At 37.4% G+C, this 23838-nt stretch overlaps 1 protein-coding gene across 1 annotated transcript in view; it reads left to right on the top strand.

Annotated features, from left to right (window-relative positions):
• The window catches only part of CFAP54 (cilia and flagella associated protein 54), a 138820-nt gene extending 117136 nt beyond the window's left edge, over positions 1 to 21684 (top strand). The window contains 11 exon segments of the mRNA XM_032221166.1: positions 1503 to 1595; positions 2247 to 2388; positions 3398 to 3580; positions 4719 to 4927; positions 8094 to 8276; positions 8838 to 8944; positions 10697 to 10862; positions 19436 to 19551; positions 20415 to 20541; positions 20917 to 20986; positions 20989 to 21684. Of these exon segments, the coding sequence (XP_032077057.1) occupies positions 1503 to 1595; positions 2247 to 2388; positions 3398 to 3580; positions 4719 to 4927; positions 8094 to 8276; positions 8838 to 8944; positions 10697 to 10862; positions 19436 to 19551; positions 20415 to 20541; positions 20917 to 20986; positions 20989 to 21035 (1443 nt within the window). The 3' untranslated portion in view covers positions 21036 to 21684.
• The last annotated feature ends 2154 nt before the right edge of the window (positions 21685 to 23838 follow it).

Raw genomic sequence — 23838 nt, 5'->3', positions numbered from 1 at the left:
ACCTGTGGCCAAGTAAATTACATTGTTCCTATTCACCAATCACATCTCAGGGATAATATGGATAGCATGTTGATCCAGTAGGAAGAGAAAAATAATAAAAGATCACCCAGAGAGATCTACCTAAAACATTTTGCCTTTACTCAGGGCTGCTAAACAAGCTGCCACTGCTTTTCTGGTGTTCACCTTTTTATTGTTTGCATGCTAATAAAATATCACCAAACTGAGTTGCTTCAGGTAAGACAGATTGTGACTACAGCACCACAATAATCTGCACAATTAATCCCCTTTCTCAAACACCAGCATAATTTCAACTGCTCATGTATCTTGGCTTCACAAATTCAGACAACCAGTGGTAGCAGCCAAAAAATACAAAATATCCCTCTTGTCTGCCCTGGATAAAATAGCCGATCAATTGGCCCAACAGGGTAAAAGAATAATATACAAAATTTCCACAGGAGTGTAGTGATTTAACAGGAGAGAAGAAAGTTGTTTTTTACTATATTAAATGATATAGAAGAACCATGGTGGCACAGTGGTTAGAATGTAGTACTGCAGGTTACTTCTTCTGATCACCGGCTGCCAGCAGTTTGGCAGTTCGGGTCTCACAGGCTCAAGGTTGACTCAAACTTCTATCCTTCCGAGGTCGGTAAAATAAGGACCCAGATCGTTGGGGGCAATATGCTGACTCTGTAGACTGCATAGAGAGGGCTGCAAAACATTGTAAAGTGGTATATAAGTGCTAATTACTATTGCTAATAATGGTTGAAGTATATTATTTAATGCCTAGGACGTTTTGGAAAATTTGTAACTTGAAATATGTAATATATTTATTCACCACTATTGCAAATATATTTATTTTTAATTCTTTCTCCATCCTACTTGCTCTTTACCATTCTGGCATGTCATTTTATTTGGAGTAAACATGCAAGCATACTTGGCACTGAAGCATTGTGTTGCACGTATTTAACATTTTTAAACTCTCAGAAGGCTTTTGATTTCAGAGGCCATCTCAGAAGTAAAATTGATGCCCATCTTTCTGTTTGCAGTATGCTGAATCTGTTTTATTTTTTTTAAGTATTTTTTTTAAAAAAATAATATCAGGTGAGACAGGGACCTTTGGGAAAGATACATAGCATTTGTTAGCACCATACTGAGGAACTTAGCCAGAGTTTCAGAGTGCTTATTCTGTACTGAAATTGCTGGGAAATGAAGGAATATCAGGCACCTTTCTGAAAGAAGCAAACAAAATTGCAATTCCATTTAAGGGACAGAGAATAAAGAAAAAGAACATGAACCATTAAGTAGTAATTTTCTACATACATTTGAGTAAATTAATAAAGTTATTTCAGAGTACATACATATGTTTCCATTAAGGTTGATTGTTTTTTTTCATAGCATTTCAGAAGTTTTTCGGCGAGTGTAATTTTTTTAAATGTACATAGAAACTCTTTCTCATAATCTATCATTTTGTACCAACCTGAATCAATCTTTGTTACATTCAGTTTAATAACAGACTTTCAGCTACTTCTGGGGAAATTACTCTTCCTGAAATGTACAGAGTACAAGCCTGGATTGCTGTAAGAAGTGCTGCACAGGTTTGTGATGCTTTTTGTTAATCTGATTTATCTTTGCTTATTTTTTTTCCCCACATATCTTTTTGATGGAGAAACACTCCAGGGAATTTATATTTTACATTGAAAAGAATAAAGGAAGGATACAATGGCAGTATTTTGTATCTTTTATGCAGGTAGTCCTTGTTTAGCAATGGTTCACAGTGATGTAAAAGCAACTTTACAACAGATCTGCAAAGAAAAGCTAAAATAAGATTGTGTACACAATCCCTGGTTCACTTAGTGACTGTTTTGTTTAACAAATTAATTGCTGGTTCCATTAGTAGTCACTAAATGAGGATTTCCTTTATTAGACAAGCGTTGTAATTTCAACTTTAAGATTATTTTTGTATCATTAAGGTACTGTATGTTAAAGCTTGCAAAATCATAATGGCTGATTTCAGTAATATTGTTGTTCAAATTATTTTACATTTTAAAGGCTTATTTAATAATTAACATTTGCAAATTTTAAATATTTCAAGGCTTCTCTTCAGTATATAATCAGAAATCTTCCTTTTTGTATCACTTTACTATGTTTTAACAGTTCACCTCAACATTTGATTCTGATGAGATTAATTAGTTTAGTACGGTAGTTTTTATATGTTTCTAGTTTTAAGCTTACTATTTTAAATCTAGGTCAGTGAAGCAATTCTGACTTGTCAGCAGTTAACTGGAAGAAAGGCTATTAAATTGTATCACATGAGACAAAGAATGCAACAAAGTATGCCTGAATTTGCTCTTCTGGATCTCAGTTCTTCTTACAAAGATTTTTTGTCTGGTATTTGCTTTTTCATATTATATTGTTACCTAGTCTAAATGTTGGTACAGTAGAAAATTAGAGTGTTCATGACTGTTCATTTTAGGTGATGGCGAAAAAACCCCCACAGTGACAAAAAAATGGATATTTTTGTTTTTGTTTTTAAGTAATAAGAAAAAAATTGCCTCTTGAGTCGTAAACAAATCCATTTAAATCTAATTTCAGTTATATTGTTTGTAAACATTGTAATATTTTTATGGCTGATATAATATAATTAATTTGCTGGTTATCTCTATAGAACTATTGTTAAATGATACAAGTAATACGTTATTATGTTCTTGATCCCAATCTTCCCAAGTGTTTGTTCATCATGCATTTCAGTAATAAGTTGTTTCATAATTCTATCAGGTGGCAAAATAAAGCAATCGTTAAAATATGCAGCAAATGTATTATCAAACTTAGAGAAAAATAACAATCACTTTGTTGCTTAAAATGCAGTAAAGATATTGATTTACACATGTTTGTATATTACAAATACATGATTTAGACAGCTAAGTCTGGCAAAATCAGAAGGAAATGGCCAGAAACCAGATTAGTCAGTAACCATAAGATAGCCATATAATAATTAAAGCCTTCACTATTGGCAGAGGATTATTGATAGGCTACCCAAATATGCCTACAGGAACAGAAACAATGGGGTTTAAAATTTTGAGAATCCTTATGAATTTTCAATATTCTGCATAAATGTGACCTAAAAATGATCTGCTCTCACACAAGTCCTAAAATTAGATACACAGAATCCAATTAAACCATGAGTCAAAAACATACTTGTACATTTATCCATTGAGGAAAATGATCACTAGCTACCTGTGTATTACACGTCTGTATTACAGCTGTGTACCTCTGCCCAGAGCTCTGCACCTATGTATTATAGCTAATTCTATTGCTAAATTTAACACAGTATAAATCCTTAAAATTTACTGCTTACAGTGTTTTATTTAAGTTTTTTTTTAAATATTTCATACTCTAGGAAAATACGAAGTTACTTATAAAATTCCCGTGGTGTGTTCTGTACAAGAGACAAAATCAGAGTGTGACGGAGTTGAAAGAGTCGCTTCTAAAGAAAACCAGGGCAAACTGGGAATACCTTGGCTTCATGTACTACGCTACCATACGTACTTAACCAGTTTTTTGAACCAGAGTCCATTGGCTGGTAGGAAGCTTTGCTTTGCTAAAGAAGTAATATATTTTACATTTTTAATATTGTGCTACAACCAGGTTTGTTGTTTCTATAAAATAGAAATCCTAATGTTTTCCCAATTCCTCAGAATCCCCTCTACTTTTGACCTGCTTGTGAGCTTTAATCTTAGATTACTGTAAGTAGTGCAAATGGAATAGCAGGGGTAGTAGTGTTGGGCAATGTTTTAAATCAATGTAGAATTGATATTTTGCATGAGGAAGGTATTAACGCTCTGAATAAATTGTCTAGCACATGGATGTCTAAACTTTTGGCTTGACTGAGCCCCACTGAGGGAGGAAAAATGATTTTGGCTCACGTATAAAATATATAATATAGTTAATGTATATAAATCACACAATAATATTAAAAGTTTATGATCTTGTGGGGATGCATTACTAGCTGTCAAGGGCCGCATGTTGCCTGTGGGCCACAGTATGGACATGCTTGGTCTAGCATTTCTAGATAATTCTGTGGAACAGTCTTCACTAAAATGTAAAAGAACCCCTGCTGATTAATATAGACTAATACACCACTCCACATTTAGCAACTATCTTTAATTAGTAGCCATCTGCAAATACAATAGTAATATAATTCATGGTCTGAAAATGTATGCATTTACAACCAATTTTACCAGACTGAGAGTAACACTGATGTAGCTGTACGAGAGAACTTTATAAGGATGACACAGCAGCAATCAGTGATCTTTGCAGTGTCTCCTTCTGTCTCAGGTGTTCACTTAACGACCAGGTCTCTGGAACAGGACTTGGTCACTAAATAAGGAGAGGGTAAATAGAAGTGATCTAGATAAATCAAAGATTCTAAGAAAAAATATCGCCCAGGACTTACCATTAATGTTTCTAAATGTCCCAAGATCTGAGAAAAACTGATGCCAGGCCTGACAGTTACCTGAAGTACACTATAATTTCATGTGAGATATTATGGAAATTTTTTTACTTTGATTATTCCTTGTGAATAGTAATGTCTCAAAAAATCTACTTTGAAACGCAGGTGAACTATTTTGTAATTTTTATAATAGGTCATACATATTGCTATAGGATTCCAGCTAAATAAATTAAATACATACGTACCTTACTATTATTATTTTCCACAGCTGTCCCAAAAGCAGGAAAAGGCTTATTTGTTAAAGAAGATGTGCTTTTTACCTCGGTGCTTGACACAACAATTGCTCTGCGCTTGGCAAAACTTCATTATTTTTTTAAAAGCCATTTGCCCATTTATTCTGGCTGCTGTCTTCAAGAACCTCCGAAACAACTGTATATCATGGAGAAACCTTCCCTTAGCATGACTACAATTGGAAAGGTAATTTGAGATTTAATCATAATTTTAAAATGTATTGATACATAATATTCTATTTGTCTGTAAAATAGGTAAGATACCTAATAAAATGATTATATTATATTATTTATTTATTTTACATAAGCTGCCAAAGCGGTTTTGTTTTGGTTCTTTGGGCATCAGGATAGAAATATGTTTTATTAAATATTTAGAACATCACAATAAATAATAAAAAGAATTTACAAAAGAAAATATAATTATTTTTATTTTGATATGATTATGATGTCATTATTTGCCTGTGCTGTGAAGATTTAATCTATTACTTGAGCAATATCAAGTAAATTCTTAATCTGGTGAGATGGGAGGCTATATAAGTTTGATTAATAAATAAAACCTATTTTTTACCATTTTTTCTTTGGGAAAGGTAGGAAAAAGACATTTTGACATTTTAGAATTGCTCTCTAAATAGCGGACAGAATATTGCTATCTAAATAGTGGACAAAATATCAAATCATACTTCTGTTATATACAGTTGCAAGAAAAAGTATGTGAATCCCTTGGGATTACGTGGAGTTTTGCATGAATTGGTCATAAAATGTGCTCTAAACTTCATCTAAATCACAACAAGAGACAAACACAGTCTGCTGAAAATAATACTATACAAACATTAGATGTTGCCATGGTTTAATTGCACATAACATGTAAACATTACAGTGCAGGGAGGAAAAAGTATGTGAGCCCCTAGCCTAATGACGTTTCCAAGAGCTAATTGGAGCCAGGAGGGAGCCAACCTTGACTCCAATCAGTGTGATGATATTGGATGTGTTGCTGACAGCTGTTCTGCCCTTTAAAAACACACACCTGTTGTGGGTTTACTGGTTTCAAGAAGCACTGTCTGATGTGAACCATGCCTCGCAGAAAAGAGCTCTCAGAAGACCTATGATCAAGAATTGTTGACTTGTGTGAAGCTGGAAAGGGTTACAAAAGTATCTCCAAAAGCCTTGATGTTCATGTGTCCACGGTAAGACAGACTGTCTACAAATGGAGAAGGTTTAGCACTGTTGCTACTCTCCCTAGGTGTGGTCATCCTGTAAAAATGCCTGTAAGAGCACAGCGCAGAATGCTTCATGAGGTAAAGAAGACCTACAGAAATCTCTGGCACATGCTAACATTTTTTGTTGACACATCTACAATAAGGAAAATATTAAACAAGAATGGAGTACATGGGAAGACACCACGGAGGAAGCCATTGCTGTCCAAAAAAAAAATATTGCAGCACGTTTGAAGTTTGCAAAAGAGCACCTGGATGTTTCACAGCATTACTGGCAAAATATACTGTGGACAGATGAAACCAAAATTGAGTTGTTTGGGAAAAACACACAACACTATGTGTGAAGAAAAAAAAGGCACAGCACACCAACATCAAAACCTCATCCCCACTGTAAAACATGGCGGAGGGAGCATCATGGTTTGGGGCTACTTTGCTGTCTCAGGGCCTGGACAGATTGTTGTCATTGATGGGAAAATGAATTCCAGAGTTTATCAAGACATTTTGCAGGAAAACGTACGGCCATCTCTCCACCAACTGAAGCTCTGCATAGGATAGGTGATGCAACAGGACAATGACCCAATGCATACAAGTAAGTCAACACAAAAATGGCTTCAACAGCACAGAATACACCCTCTGGAGTGGCCCAGTCAGAGTTCTGACCTCAACCCAATTGAAATGCTGTGGCATGAACTTAAGAGAGCGATTCACACCAGGCATCCCAAGAATATTGCTACACTGAAAGAGTTTTGTGAAGAGGAGTGGTCCAAAATTACTCCAGATCGTTGTGCAGGTCTGATCTGCAACTACAAGAAACGTTTGGTTGAGGTTATTGCTGCCAAAGGAGGGTCAACCAGTTGTTAAGTCCAAGGGTTCACATACTTTTTCCTCCCTGCACAGTGAATGTTTACATGTTATGTGCAATTAAACCATGGCAACATCTAATGTTTGTGTAGTATTATTTTCAGCAGACTGTGTTTTTCTATTGTTGTGACTTAGATGAAGTTCAGAGCACATTTTATGACCAATTCATGCAAAACTCCACGTAATCCCAAGGGGTTCACATACTTTTTCTTGCAACTGTAGTTTGTATTTAAATGCCTGATGTCTGTTTCTAATCGTTTTTATTAGTCCAGTTTCAAACAGATACAAAATATTGCAAAATAAGTGATATGTGAACAGCTTACTAGACAAATCTTAAGAAAAGAAAAATATACACCAAATACATAAAAAGGAACAAACAAAAATCTGTTATTACAACTATATTGAGAGTTTTCCAGATATGAAAAACCATCTTTGAATAGATTGATTTCCAATTTAAGTTACAGGATATAAACCTAGTATTCTTGAGTCCCAAATTTAAAAAATTGAAATTTACTTCTCTTATAAGAGGTTTAAATAAGCAAATTGTTTTCACCATCTTATTTCTAATTGTCATATTTTATTTTATTTTATTTTGGGTTAAAAGTAAATGGAATATGAGATAAATAATAAGCAACATTTCACATTAAAGAAATAAATTTGTACAAGATATTTTGAAGTGTATTAATATATGATTTTTCAAGAAACAAATAGAATAATAAATAACAGTTGAAAGGGACCTTGGAGGTTGTCTAATCCAACCCCCCCACCCCCCACCGTTCAAGCAGGAAACCCTACACCATTTCAGACAAATGGTTGTCCAATCTCTTTTTAGAAACTTCAAGTGTTGGAGCATCCACAACTTTTGGAGGCAGTTTGTTCCACTTATTAATTGTTCTAACTGTCAGGAAATTTCTCCTTAGTTCTAAATTGCTTCTCTCTTTGATTAGTTCCCATCCATTGCACAACATAACTCCCTGCTCAGCTGAGACATTGTCGTCATCACAAAGAACTGAATCTGCCCCCTTCATATCAGTATTAAGTTTAACAAGGGCATTGTATCTATTGTGCAGGGACACACCAAAAGCTTTATGTTTATAGTCCACAGCTCTCACTCTGCCAAATCCAATACTGCTACTTAAAGGATAAGCATATCTTGGATGTATATTATTGTAATAAAATAATAGCATTTTGTAGCAAATTATTAGAAGTATTATGTAGCAAATTCATAGTTTTAAAGGTAAAGTCAAATATTTTCATAAATGGTTATATAACTTTTAGGGAACTCTAGGATCATGTGGACTTTCCCAAAGAACACCATCTATGAAAACGATTTCCAATACTTTTAGTTCTGAGGTAGACATGCATTCAGAAAACAAAGCAACCTGTACTCCAATGAAGGAACTTTGCGTACAGTGGTACCTTCCCTCTTTGGTAAAATCATCAAATGAAGAAGAGACTATGGTATGGTAACAAATGTAATGCTTTAAATATAATGGACTGCTGTGCATATCTATACATTTGTATTTTGTTTATAGCCCACCTTTATTATTTTTACAAATTCAAGGTGGCAAATATATTCAACATGCCTATGGTGTCTATGTACATGATGCATGGCCCACATTATTTTGCTATTACAGATAAAATTGAGTAAAAGAAAAATTACAACAAGCAAGCAAGCAACTAAGAAAAAATGCTATTCAAGCAGGATGCCAGATTTCTCAGATTTGGAGCTTAAGCCTTTTCCAGTTGTTGTCTGAATCCTTCTAGGATTAATGGGTCAGAGACCTAGGAGTAGTTGACTATTTGATATCATTTTAGTCACTGACATATGATCCAGCAGAAGATGTCTGTTGGATGGGCAATCAGATAAGCATAAAGCTATATGCATATTTTCCTTTAGTTTTTAAATATATTACTATATATGGACCTGAAGAGTAACAAATATATGTATATCATGTTGTGGTTATTATTAAATATGCAGTTTCAACAATAATATTAATCAAGTATTTCTTCTTTGTGCAGGTTTTGTTCATTTTTGCTTATAATGTAAAACCTGTCAGAATTATCAACATCAATTCCTTCAATCCAGCCAACATATACTGTGGTTATTTATGGATCCCACTGAACAGGTAATTTAATTAATTTTGTTTTATTGTATGTTTTATTTCATACAAAATGTGTGCCTTGTTGATATTGTGTGGTGAAGGGTAATAAGCATAGTCAAAACAGCCTTTTATCAATGTTCAAAAACAGTAACAAAATCAAATAACCTATGCTGGGCAGGAGCACATATGTGGCACATTATCCAGGTGTTGTAATTTCTATTTCTCCCCTAACTATGTTGTCAGTGCCCCAAGGCATGTTATATGATAATCAAGGGCAACTTTTAGGGTGCTATGAGGGAAAAGTGGGAATTAAGTACTTTATCTACAGAATACTAATCATAAGCTTTTGGATTCTAGCCAATGCATACTGAAGAAACATCTGTGGTGCTACATTGGGGAATTTAGAAGTAATGAATAAGTAAATTAGTCTGGAGATCAAATGTCAGATGATGACATTTATCAAATAAGAAATGAAAAAGTACTGGTAGCATCTATAAAACCAGGATCATTTATCAGAAGAAAGTCTGTTGAAGAGATAATTCCAGCAGAAGAATCTGAAATATTTTTAATGTTAAGCATAATCCAAGTTGTCAGAAAATTATAGGATAACAAAATTTACACTTAAGACTATGTAAACAAACTCTCAATAATACCAAAATTCTAGTATATTTTTCCTAATTTGTACTATAGATGCTTCCAATGTACATTTAGAGAAAAAGCTTCTGTAGAATATGAGAAGTCTTAGAATGTGAAAGTTTTAGATGACCATCAAATGTAGTAGTATTTATATGGTACGCCAGCTCTGTGGAATTAGTTTTTTCTGTAGGTTAAAGATTTAAGTTACACAGATGAAGCAAGTGTTTCCACAAAATAATGTTAACAAGAAAGAAGCAATTTGGGAAAGGCTTGATACAATTGTGCCTGTCGGTGTTGTTCTGTTTAAGTTGTTTTATGTGAAATAACTGTCAGTTCTTGCCAATACAGAGATATCTCTGTAATGTCCATATTATGTTCTTATTAGAATATTCCAGCATATGTAGCAGAAATAGTACACTGCAGTCTTTATGTGCTTTGGGTTCATTATGTTCAACTTGTAAATAGTGATCTAGTTCAAGATCCAGTCTGAGTGGATCACTGGAAACAAAGGTTTATTCTTCCAAGCATTTGGGTCATGCTGGAGCCCATCATCTGGGGACTTCTCTGTCTTCACCAGAGCCAGTAATCTGATTCTTCTATAGTTCTGAAATATACTGTATCTTCTCTTGAGATACTGATCTATCCTTGCCTACATATTTTGCTGCTCTGTTATGTCACATTTCTGCTTCCGTTCACAAGCAGGATATTGTACTGTATCCCTTGCTACACTCTCCTCACCCAACTGATTACAATCATTCTGACTTCTATGTGATGGCTTTTTCATTTCCATTTTTTGTCCTACACATAGTGTTTCCTTTTGAATTTCTCCTTCCTCTCTTCCTCCTCCTCCTCCAACTTTTCTATGACTTGCTTCTTATATTCTAGAATATTAGCATTTCCATTCTGCATCAATGTTCGTAATTAATCTTTTCATACCATGTCTATCAGGCCACAACTATGTTGAATTCTCTTGTAGAAGCATTATCATAGGTAATATGAAGTCTTCTCTCCTACTTTAAAGGCAGCAACTACAACAAAGACTTTTCTGTCTTAATCTTATTATTCAATGTGACAGTTTACTCATACATGTACAATATCACTATAATTCTATTGAATAGCATTCATATTATATTCTTTTAGAGTTATTGCTGTACGTGAAAAATTGGCTGATTTGAAGCAACAAGTTGAAATGTTAATACAGTCACAGATGACTGAACAGATTGAACAGATTGAAATACAGAAAAGTTTACCTTCTAAAGGACTTGGAACTCATACAGGAAAAGTGCTATTGGATGAAAACACAAAGGTATCTAAACAATTACCAGAATCAATTATCAGATATTATCAGAAATATTATAGCATGGAAATCTGTCTATATAACATATAAACGTAGGGGCTCTTAGAACTGTTCTTGATTTGAATGTTCCTTTTTAAAGCAAGACTGTTTTATGAAAAAAGCAGTATCTCACTCAAGGTTCAGGAATCTCTGTAGTAAAAATGTGTTTGAAATGTATGCTTGGAATTTTATGTCTTTTTCTTCTAAGACAGGAGGATCATATTTTATGCTGCATTTTAATGTTATTTTTCAAGGGATAAATTTTATTTTACATCTGTGTAACAGATTGGTAATAGTTCTATATAATGTTTGTATTATTCTGCTTTTTTAGAATTACTGCTATATTTTGATTTCCCCACAAATACTGACTTTATTATTGAATATTGAAGAAATTTTACTTAAGAACAATTGGCAAGATTTCTGCAAACTTCTTCCTCACTGATCGTTCAAGATTTCTTTGAGAAAGTCGGCAAACAGATACATCATAAAGAGCCTATTTGTAGCTCTTCCAACTAGCAAATTTTATTAAAACACACCTTTCATGATCTGTAACTTAATTCATCAGATGCATAGAGCAGCTAGAAATAAGATTTGTAAATCTTGCCTTTTTTAAACAAGGAAAGAAAAAGAGAACCAGGTCGTCCTCAGCAGAGGAGAATATGCAAATGCAACAACGGTTAGAGTGGATGGAGGGAGGGGTAGAAGGAAAGACAGGAAGGAGAGGAGAAAGGAGAGGAATAGGAGAAAGGGAAAGACAGAGGAAGAATGGGAGGGAATGTAAGAGTAGGAAGGAGGGGAGGAATCGGAAGAAGGGGGGAAGGTTAAAGGGGAGGAAGAGTAAGGAGAGAAGGGAAAGGAGAGGTGGAAAGAAGGAAGGAGAGAAGAAAGAGAGGAAAGCGGGGTAGGAAGGAGGGAGGGAGGCAGGGAGGGAAGCAAGGAGGGAAGGAGGGAGGGAAGGAAGGAGAGAAGGAGAGAAGAAAGGAAGGAAGGAAGGAGGGAAGAAAGGAGGGAATCTAAGAGAAAAGAAGAAAGGAAGGAGGAAGGAGGAAGGAAGGAGGGAATGTATGAGAGAAAGAAGGGGGGAAGGAGAGAGGAAAGGGAGGGGGAAGGGAAGGAGAAAAGGAGAAAAGAAAGGAGGGAAGGAAGGAGGGAAGGAGGGAGGGAAGGAAGGGGAGTGGCAGAGAAGAAACGAGGGAAGGAAAGAGGGAGGGAGGGAAGAAGATGCCTAACTTTTGATGTCTATAACGATTTTGTTATTATGGAAATGTCTCGAAAAGTAGTCAATTGTAAAGCAAAACAGCGGCGGATGTTGTATTGTCTTTTGCAATCTATTGGCTTTTGTAATTTTCTTTTACTAATAAAAAATAAAATGTTAAAAAAAAGAAGATTTAAATTGGGATGAGATGGAGAGTGGATAACGGAGGGCAAGACAGCTTTGTTATGCAAATGTAAGTTACATATGACTCAAGCTACAAGTACCTTATCAATCAAATTTCTGCTTTAACAGCAGCATCATGTTACTGTCCCAATTTCAACATTACTTTTGAGTGAAAGATTGCTGAACTCACATACTTCAAAAAGTTTCAGGCAATCTTAAAAGATCTCCACAAACATTATGGGCTATTTAATCCATTTTCAGAATATTATATATATTAGGGAAATTGTTATGAGGAGAACTAACTTAGCTGCAAAGGTAGTATTTCTTCTTTTTTAAAGCCAGTGCAATCTACAAAGCCATGTCAGCATTTTTGCCATTTTACACATTTTTAAACAATATACATTATATGCATTATTTACAATATATATTATATGCATTATTGTTGATTAGCAACCAAAGTTGGAATTGACAATTCCCTTGGTAAAGGCACTAAGTGGAAAATCACATTGCCATGGCAGGCTTATGATGTAACTTCATATTCAGTCATTAAGTGAATCACCACAGTAACTAATCATGTCATCAGATGACCATGACTTATAATTTTACTTCCATGCTTTTCATAAACTCTGCTTGTTGCAAGCCAATTGGGGAGCATGCAAATGATAATCATATGGTTGAAGGATGTAGTAACTTACCATCGTTAATTTCAAACAATTATTAAATGAAGCAAGCAGAAAATGAGAACTCTCTATGCTATTTATTATATAGCATAAGCTATAATAATAAAGCAATAATTATTTCTACATAGCAAAGCTGAGGTGTTTATCTGTTTTTTTGATAGTTTCAAATCCTTGCAGCTTTTCTCAAGCAACTATTCTCATGTTCCGGGCAAGTCTCTAGGGGTAAAATGGACAAGTGTTCCATCTGTTTATATTTTCAGATAGTTGCCACTTGTTTTGTTGTCTTTTTTCTAGCAACTTTGCAAAGGAAGTTCTAGGGAGATGTATTCTGAACAGGATTGGTACCAGTGGTGAGATATCCTGGTAATGTAGAAAATGTTATGGGTTGCATTCTAGTCTGTCTGAATTTTGTGGAGCATTTTAGAAGGTAGATCCATGTCAATTACATTACAGTGATCTAAAATGGAGATGATAATCACAAATCTTTAATTTTTAAATAAAGGCAGAACTCATATATACATTCAGATGCTAAAAAACATTGGGGCAACTTGCTTTTTTTAATATCTAAGCATCGGAGTGTTAACTAATTCCAGAGGTTTAGGGAAGGACAACCCCATTCACAGTGATGTGCAGTGGGGTTTACGGTTGGTGAGGCAAGAGTGTGGCGGCGGCGAGAAGCAGCGTCCCGGCTGCTGTCCCCGACAGAGGCGTCTCGTGTTTATGTCCACCATAGACGCGAGACGCCTCTGTCAGACACAGCGGTGGGGATGGAGGGGGCGAGGCGGCAGCTGGCGAAGAAAGGGGAGAGGAGGAGGAGGAAAGGGAGAGGGGAGCAGGATGGGGCTCTCGGTGGGGGGGATTGGAGAAAGGGAAGGGGGGCACAGCAGGCAAAAGCAAGAAAGCAAGAAAGCAAATTGAGAGTGAGTTTTTTTGAGTGAAGAAACAAACACACGCACACACAGACACAAATTACTCACAATAAAAAATTACTTACAAATTACAATAATTTTGAATTCCTCCCCCCTACCTCCCTCTGACCCACATACCTTTTCCAGCTGTGTCACAGAGGATTTCAACTCTCCTCTTGTCTGCCATGATGAAAATGTAAAAAGAAAAAGGCAAAAGCTGCTGCTGCTAGAGCAGGAGGAGGCGAGAGAACCACGTGCCTCCTTGGATCCACCACAAAACCGCGTTCGACTAAAGGGTGCTCGACGAAACCGCGTAGCTGACGTCATCACAGCGCGACAACAGCGCGGAGAAAAAAGCATGCTGTGAACGCTAAATCTAAAATTAACCCCTAAACCTAACCCCCCTAAACCTAATCCTAAACCTAACCCTTAACCTAACCCTAAACCTAACCCTTAACCTAACGCTAAATCTAATCCTAACCCTTAACCTAACCCTAAACCTTAACCTAACCCTAAACCTAACCCTAACCCTAAACCTAACCCTTAACCTAACCCTAACCCTAACCCTAACCCTTACCTTAACTTGAATCGGCTTGCTTTAAAAGCGCTATTTAAAGTGCCCTTTTCTCCGCGCTCGCTGTTGTCGCCCTGTTGATGACGTCAGCGACGCGGTTTCATCGGGCGTGGTTTAGTCGAGCACGGTTTTGTCGTGCCACGGCCTCCTTGAGGTTCCAGACGGAGCTTGGGGTTATTCCGGATACCCTCGCCCACAGTTCGGCGGAGACTCTGGCTGCTGCCTGGTACTCAGCGGCATCGGAGTCTCTCGACCGGATTGCGCCACTACGGCCCCTCCGGGTCAGCGGATCCTGGAGGCCTCCTTGGTTCACCGAGGAGCTCCGGGAGAAGAAGCGCCGGAGGAGACGCCTAGAGCACTTGTGGAGGTCCGATAAGTCCGAGTCGAACCGAGCACTCCTAACAACCTGCACCAAGGATTACATCAGGGCACTTAGGGCAGCAAAAAGATCTCATATTGCCACCTTGGTTGCGTCCGCTGAGTCTCGCCCAGCCGCCCTGTTTAGGATAACCCGTTCCCTCCTAAATAGGAGGGATACGGGGGAACCCTTGCAGGGTAGAGCTGAGGATTATGCCCAATTCTTAGCGGACAAAGTTGCTCGGTTTCGGTCGGACTTGGACTCCACCGCTGCAGATCCAGCCGGGACACAAGAGGATTACTTGGCAAACCATCTCTGGGTTGAGTTTCAGGATGTTGCCTCTGGGGATGTGGACAAGGCCATTCGAGCTGTGAGTGCCTCCACCTGTACTCTGGACCCGTGTCCCTCCTGGCTGGTTGCCAACAGCAGTGAGGTGACACGTGGCTGGATCCAGGCGGTTGTAACCGCCTCCCTTTGGGAGGGGCACTTCCCCGCCGCACTTAAAACGGCGGTGGTGAGACCCCTCCTGAAGAAACCATCCTTGGATCCAGCCGTTTTAAATAACTACCGTCCTGTCTCCAACCTTCCCTTTGTTGGGAAGGTTGTTGAGAAGGTGGTGGCCTTCCAGCTTCAACGGGCCTTGGAGGAAGCTAGCTACCTTGACCCCTTCTAGTCCGGCTTCAGACCCGGTTACAGCACAGAAACCGCTTTGGTCGCATTGACCGATGATCTCTGGAGGGCCAGAGATGGAGGCCATGCGTCCATCCTGGTTCTCCTTGACCTCTCGGCGGCTTTTGATACCATCGACCATGGTATCCTTCTGCGACGACTGCGGGAGGTGGGGGTGGGAGGCACTGTTTTGCAGTGGTTCTCCTCCTACCTCTCGGACAGGTCGCAGTCGGTGTTGGTCGGGGGGCAGAGATCGTCCCCTAAAATATGGGGTGCCGCAGGGCTCGGTCTTATCCCCCCTACTATTTAACATATACATGAAACCGCTGGGCGAGATCATCCGGAGGCACGGGATAAAATACCATAAATATGCGGACGATACGCAATTGTATCTGTCTGCCCCGTGCCAACTCAATGAAGCGGTGGATGTGATGAACCAGGGTCTTGAGGCCGTTAAGAACTGGATGAGTGCTAACAAACTGGTACTCAACCCGGACAAGACCGAGTGGCTGTTGTGTTTCCCTCCCAACAATTTGGCTAATGTTCCACCTATCAGGCTGGGGGGTCAAATTCTATACCCCTCAGATAGGGTTCGTAACTTAGGAGTCCTCCTGGATCCACAGCTGACCTTCGACCATCATCTGTCGGCTGTGACCAGGGGGGCATTTGCCCAGGTTCGCCTGGTCCGCCAGTTACGACCCTACCTGAATCGGGAGGCTCTCACAACAGTCACTCGAGCCCTTGTGATCTCTAGGCTGGAATACTGCAATGTGCTCTACATGGGGCTGCCCTTGAAGTGCATCCGGCGGCTGCAGTTAGTCCAGAATGCGGCCGCGCGAGTGATAGTGGGCGCACCGCGGTTCGCCCACATAACACCCATCCTCCGCGAGCTGCACTGGCTACCTGTTGATCTCCGGGTGCGCTTCAGGGTGCTGTTGACCACCTTTAAAGCCCTTCATGGTAGTGGATCTGAGTACTTGAGAGACCGCCTTCTGCCGATTACCTCCCTCCGACCGATAAGATCGCACAGACTGGGCCTCCTCCGAATCCCATCTGCCAGTCAATGCCGACTGGCGACTACACGGAGGAGAGCCTTTTCTGTTGCAGCTCCGACCCTGTGGAACGATCTCCCCGTCGAGATACGCACCCTCACCACTGTCCAGGCCTTCCGCGCAGCCCTTAAGACCTGGCTATCCCAACAGGCCTGGGGATAAGTCTTCGATTTGCCCCACCCGAGTGTGAATGTTGAATGCAAGTTGTGTTTTTATTACTTTATTTATTTTGTGCACATATTGTTTGTTTTGAATTTCACCCCCCCCCCTAATGATTGTAAGCCGCCCTCAGGGAAAAGGGCGGCCTATAAATCCAAATAAACTAAACTAAACTAAACTAAACTCCTTTGCATAAGGAATTTTTCGCCTTTTAACCCTTGCTTAAACTCTGCTCAAGTGATCATAAAGATAGAGTAAAGGAGGCACGTGGTTCTCTCGCCTCCTCCTGCAGTTAAGCACTAAGTAGAGTCATCCACTGTGACTCTGGCAGCAACTACCTCTGCCTTTTTCCTTTTTTTTTCATCATGACAATGGTGAGGCCCTGCCTCCCCTGACTGCACATCCCTGCCCATTCAAAGCAGATTACAATTTTTCACCAAGCACCATTAATGTATTTCTCTATATATGTGTCCATGCATTCCATTGGACCTAGTGCTTGCTTGACCCAAGATGACTGTTGGGTGGCTTACATTTCAGAAGTAGGAACAATAAAATGAAAAAGAAAAAGAACCTGTACTTCTGGAAAAAAACAAATTCAATAAACCAGAACAAAAAATCAATACATTCTACACAATAGCCTACCCCAATGTTGGGGGGGGGGGGGGAACCAGGTTTTTAGAAATTTTTGGGCAGATGTAAGGTGAAAGACATATAGATATCCAAGAGGATGCAATTCCAGAGGGCAAATGATGCAGCATGTATATTTCCCAAATCCTGATAAATGACATTGTTTGATTGATTGGATATGGAGCATTCCACCTGATCTTAATGTAAAGGCATTGGAGTACTTGGGTTAAAGTTCAGTTTATTAATTCAGCTATAATTGCTTCCCCTGCTGAGAAAAAATGTATACTGATTGAAGAAAGGGAAGGAAATTGTGGTAGGGGTGATAACATTCTTTGTAGGCATTTTATTGACAGCTAATTAGAGTTTTAAAAAATAAAATAAAAATCATCACAGTCAATTAGGAAATTTCTTCATGATCTTTTACTGATAATCTGCAAAGTATTGTCAGACCAGTTGCTGGTTGATGAATGTTAAAGAAAAGTAGACATTTATTTTCAAAGGAGAAGACATTTATCATGTGACAGATTTTTTTCAATATCTACTCTGATATGATTAATGAGGCATGTGTTGGCATTTCATCTGATGGATGCTGTGACAGCACAGACAACAGTTTTCTATTTTATTATTGAAATACTGGGTTTTGAATGGATGACAAATATTTCAGGTGGTAATATAAATATAATCAATTTAAATGACAGTATTTTTTTGTCAAGGCTAATTTAATTGACAGTAGGATATTTAGATATTTTAAAACTGAAAATAATGTGATTTTGAAGTGATTATATGGGTGCAAATATTTGGGCTGGTTTGTCACATTAGGAATCGTGAATTTTCATTGTTGAACTATAGAAGCTATTAATATTGTACAAAGACTAATCTTAGAAAATGGATTTTTCATTATAATTACAAATTTGCAGCTGTCTTAGGAACAATTCCATTTCTACGTGTAATATATACTTTATTGTTCTGGTACTGTAGATTCCAGATTTGAGGAGGGGAAGGGATGGCCAAAATCTGTGCTACTAAGGATGTCATAATAGCTGCCCCTGCATGCAGTAGGAGTAGTGCATGCACTAGTATTCAAGCATGTTGTTGTGCACATCATGATATACACTCATACACACCATATATCACCTAGATATACAGGCACAATCTTTTTCTCTGCCTTTTCAGTGTACTATAGTAGATTTAAACTTTCCCTCTTTGCATTATAATATAATTTAGTGCCTCCTGTTGCTGGTTTCTGTGGAAAGCATATAATTTAAACTGGGAAGACATTTATAAAATTATTTCCATATTGAGATTTTATTTACAAAAACTTTTTATATAACAGGGTAGGATGTTGCAGAAGAGTTGGGATACTGTGAATGCAATTTTTCTCAGCACATTTCATGGCAACATGGAGACGTGGGGAAAATAACACATTCAGGGAGTGAAATAAAGAAAAAGACATGGAAGCAATAGTTGGATGTCATAGAAAATTGTATAGAAGACTTCTGATATCTAATGACTAGAACTCTCTTACTATAGAAATGTTTGAAATATTTAGAAATGTAAAGCAAAAGATTGAAGTTGTAACTTTTTTTTATATTCAACCACAATGTAAGTCAGAAGTTGCTACTTTAAAAAAATTTCCTCTACAACTCTTTCTTTTTAAACTTTCCTATTTATTTTATAATACATTTTAATTAAACATTTAAAAAGTATCAATGTGCTGCTCAATACACCAGGTCATCATTCTTTTTGTAAGGAATCATTGTTTATGTCCTTACCCAATTCCCCAATTGACACAGACAATCATGTTATATGCTTTTTTTAAAAATCATGACTGAATGTGAATGAGAGTTGTAATGTCAGTTATTTCAATTCAGAGAAGAAATGTTACACATCCACAATTCATGATCAGGAACAGAATTTTCAACTAAAAAACATTTGCAATGTCTTATTTCTATTTACTTTTATTTTCCTTGGAATAGCAAGACTTGGTCTCCTAAAATTTTCTACTGGATAATTAAAAAAAAAACACCTTTTGGTTTTTAGTAAATACTTTTTAACTTTGGCCAAACAGGTTGATAGTATGATATGACAAATTAAAATATATAGTAAAGTAGTCCTTTCTTTCCTATTTATTTATTTAGCAAATGGTTAAAGTGTGCTTTTCTGAAATAAAGCCTTGTTGTCTATCACCACGGATCATTCTGCACCGCTTACAGAGGGTACATTATTTGGATTTAAAAAATATATGTTCTCAATTGTAATTCTTTTCTAATGGGTTTCTGTTATTAATTGTATTCTGGGAAGCATATTTTATTATATTCTGAATATGAAGTTACTTGTATTAGCATAGATTATAATTGTTGTTGTCTGGAATATAAGCTCTCTTATGTAAAAGGGGCACAATACATTATACAATATATACCTGTTTGCCATGTATTATATTAATAGTAGTGGATAATTAATGAAACATATTAGTGCATTAAAATGTTTTGTTCCTTCTCAGGTGATCCCAAAAAAGAAAAGGTTTATAATTACTTTTGTAAAGCATAATACATTCTTGTAGCTTAACTGTTTGTTTTTAGGTAAACTTGTAAGATTGGATCATAAGATATCCATAGAGGGAGGACACACTGTAATGGTGATGCTTCTAAGGCAACTGTCTCCAGCGTTGTGACTTTGATAGCCTGGCTGATGGGTGGGGGAGAGAGGAACTGGCCACAGAGCAGAGGGCTGGTGCTTCAGCCAGCCACTTATGCACCCAATTCTGAATAGGCCACGGCCTGGTAGTGGCTGACATGAATAAAAAGAGTTGGGCACATTTTGGCCACTCACAATTTTATGTAGTATGTTTGCAAATAACTCAAGGCCATGAACATACCTATACATCTCCTCTCATTATTTTCTTTACTACAATCCTATGAGGGGTTTGGGCTGAGAGAGTGAGCGAGTGACTCAACATCACCCACTGCGTTCATGGCTAAGGTGGGACTTGACCCTTCACTAGAAGGTTGCATGGCAATTAGGGCTGGACGGGACAACTGGAGCAGAGGTGGCTAAAAAGACAGAGATAAGCAGAAGAGGGAATTGAAGAGGAAGCAGCAATCCAGCCCCTTACCATAGGCTTATTGAGCCTCAGACTGGGGGAGGGATCAAAATGGGAAATGTCTTGGATCAGAGTGGGTCCTCAGTTAATGACTGGGTAGAGTTTGGTTATAGGCAGCAGGGAGAGTGGATGGGATCGCACTTGGTAAGTGATGCAGTCATGTGACATCACCGTTCAGAACTGAATTGCACAGTGATGGAGGCACTCGTTCCAACTGCCATGGTAGGTCAAGGGCTTACTGTACTGTTATTCAGAATCAGTTTGGAAAATTACAGTGATAGGCAGATCTTTCTGCTAATGTAAAGTAATTGATTTTTTTCCTTCTGAATACCAAGTATGTATTTAGGTAAAAAATTTCTAGTTTTCTGTAGTTAAAATCTTGTTAGAGTATGTGATATTAACCAAAAGGCTGAGAAACAATTGTTCCTAAGAAAAATGTTCCTCTCAAAGACTATCTTTAGCTAGAACTTAATTCAAACACAAGTATAGTTGCGTAGTCAACACTTTCTCTTTTTCCAGATCCCATTTGAGATCACTCTACCATCAATAAAAAATTTAAGCAAATTGTTTGATCCCGCAAATGGATGTGTAATATGGCAGGAAATGTTGTCAACTGGATAGTATCTCTGCTTCCTTGAATGTTTTTCAGGAGTAAAACTGACATGTTTCATTTAATGATCGATTTGACAGCTTTTTGGATCAATAGTCCATCACTGAAACAACTGGAACTCTGTTACTGAAGCCTAGAACTGATTCATAAAATCTTTAGATTTATAAAATATTTTAAGCAGTAATAATTTAAATAATTAACACATTCAGTTGATTTTTGAAATTTTTGTTGCCCTTGGTTAGGACAGTATTTGTGGGTGCTTCACTTTATATATCTTGGTTCAATATTGTTTCAGTTTCATTTGTTTCTTCAAAAATATAAAAATAAAGTCAGTTACACAGTTCTTTTGATTGCATTGTTAAATGAAAAACCATTCCATATTAATTGTATGAAATATTTTTCTATTTGCCTTAACTGTTTAAAAGGAATTATTTGGGCACCAGATATGATATGCTTCCATCAAAATTCTAGTAGCAGTCAGTATGTTGCAGCTTTTCATTGAATGTTTATTGTATTTCTCGATATATTTGTATATTGTTAGAACTAGGATGTTAAAATACTGTAGAAGTGACACCTGCTTAATCTTGTCTATGGAGTTTTTGTTACTTTTGATAATATTTATTTTGCAAGTTAGAATACAAACATTATCTCCATTCGTTCTCTGAGCTGCTGTAAACAGCGAGATATTTGGCCTTTACATTTGCATGCTTCAGACTACAAAAAAAAGGAATAAAACACATTTCTATTAATGCAACGTGGCATAGGTATAAATAACAAGAATTAAAAACTGAAAATACGACATTAACACTATAATATCAACTTAGTTTTCAAAGATTCAGTAAGAGCAGAAAACTACTGCACTACTCTCCTGATTAAAAAAGATGCCTAAAACTCCCTTATTCAACTACTCTCAGTTAAAAAATGCATAACATTTCCTTATCCTTTCTCTGATTGTTTTTTATATCAAGTGAAAAGCTGGAAAAGAAATATATGTTTGGAATGTGCAGTACTTTAGATTAGATTCCAGAAATGTGTTTCAGAACACTGTGTGCAAAATATAGCACTGTAATTTTTAAGGTAATTTTGTCTAGGATTGTATGGCAATAATACAACATAGTCATCTGACAGTCATCTGATATACCGTTCTTTAAAGAGCTGCAAAGATGCTATATTCATCAGTTCGGAAGTGAATATGAAACACTGCACAGCCCCAAACAGTGACAGAAGCAAGTTATTGTTTTCTAAGATTCATGACCCAATGAATACTAGAAAAGATTATATTTCAATTTAGATTGCCAATTTAGTGAATTGCATCTGGATAAAATAGCTGAAACAAGTGATTTTTCTAAACTGTTTTGAATCTTTTTTCAGTAAACCATACTTGTTTCACTTAGTGACTGTCCTAACCTCAATGGTTTCTTCTAGAGACTAAATATGAGAATATTAGCCACTAATAAATAATCTGTTATTTAAGCTAAAGTTGATGCTGGTAAAAAGCCACTTATTAATGCAAATATGAGCATATTTTTGTGAAATATCTATATTTTTACCAATACTGTGACTATAAGAATATATGAAACACCATGCAATAAATACAAATTATTAAATTCTGCAAGGTGCTAGACTAGAATAAAGCCTACTTTCCCATTTTGCCTTCAATAAACATTTAAGTTGCTCTCTTTCCTGTTCTGTTTGCCTTAGTTATACTGGGTCACAATTTCTATCAACCACTATCAGCATTGCCCTAAACAGTAGAGGGAAAAAAAACTTCAGCAAAAACTTCAAAAACATCAAAGCAGTCTTTTCCCTTGAATAACTACCCACAAACAAGCCTGTCCCAAAGACATTTTTTTGTTGCCAGCGACCTGCTATTTTGCAGGCTTGATATTGAAAATCCCAGTTTATTTCAAGTAACAAATTGAGCCTAATTTCTCATATAGAATTCGAGGGAGGGAGAAGGGAGAAACATATTGCCATCTGTCTAGGCACAGCAGGTCTGCGTTCAGCCTCAGGAGAATCGCATCATTAAAGAAGTTCTGTCAGCATCTCTTCAGTATAGGAAACAATGCATGTTTATTTAAGACATTTTATACGTCATCTGTCCTAAACCAAACTCTGGTGGCGCACAGTCCCAAAATAAAAATGATATATGTCAACAATGAAATTAAAAAAAAAAGAAACCTGGCACCACAGTTAAGTTTCGCATGCAGCCCACAAGTTATCCCACGTTATCTCACCTACCTGCAATTGAAGGAAAAGTCAACCTTAAGTGCTTTAAGATGACTAAAGGAGTAGGGTGACTCCTCAAGGGACACACATTGGGCAAAATGTAAAATGGCAGCATTTAAGGATCAGGAAGCTGCCTATTCTAATCCAATGTTGGTGAGTTGAGCATACATCCTCAAGGAAGGGTGGTCCTGCGAATCGTACAAGTTTAATAACCATCCTCTTAAATTGCACGGGGAAGGAAACTGGAAGTCAGTGCAACTTGTGCTGTTATGGGTGCACAGGTGCCCACCACTGCATGCTGCTACAATCTGGGTGACCCTCAAGGTCAGCCTCATATTTTGCAGTAACACAAGCAGGGAATAACCTAGGCATGATGACCTTGAAAGGGTCCAATTGACACATAAGGGAATCTGCAAAGAGCCAGATAGCTGCCCCCTCTTTTCGAGTTAAGAGCCACTAGTCTATGAAGAGACCCAAATTTATGCACCAGTCAAGTATGGGAAAGCATAATCTAGAGTCAAAGATAACCAGGGCCTGAGGAGCCAAAAAGCAAATGTCACCAAGCCAATCTCTGGCTCCTTAAAAACGACAACCTATCGTAT

The sequence above is a fragment of the Thamnophis elegans genome, chromosome 7 (genome assembly GCF_009769535.1).
Source record: "Thamnophis elegans isolate rThaEle1 chromosome 7, rThaEle1.pri, whole genome shotgun sequence".
Lineage (NCBI taxonomy): Eukaryota > Metazoa > Chordata > Lepidosauria > Squamata > Colubridae > Thamnophis > Thamnophis elegans.
The sequence above is the reverse complement of the archived record's forward strand: the minus strand, read 5'-3'. Positions and strand labels throughout refer to the sequence as shown.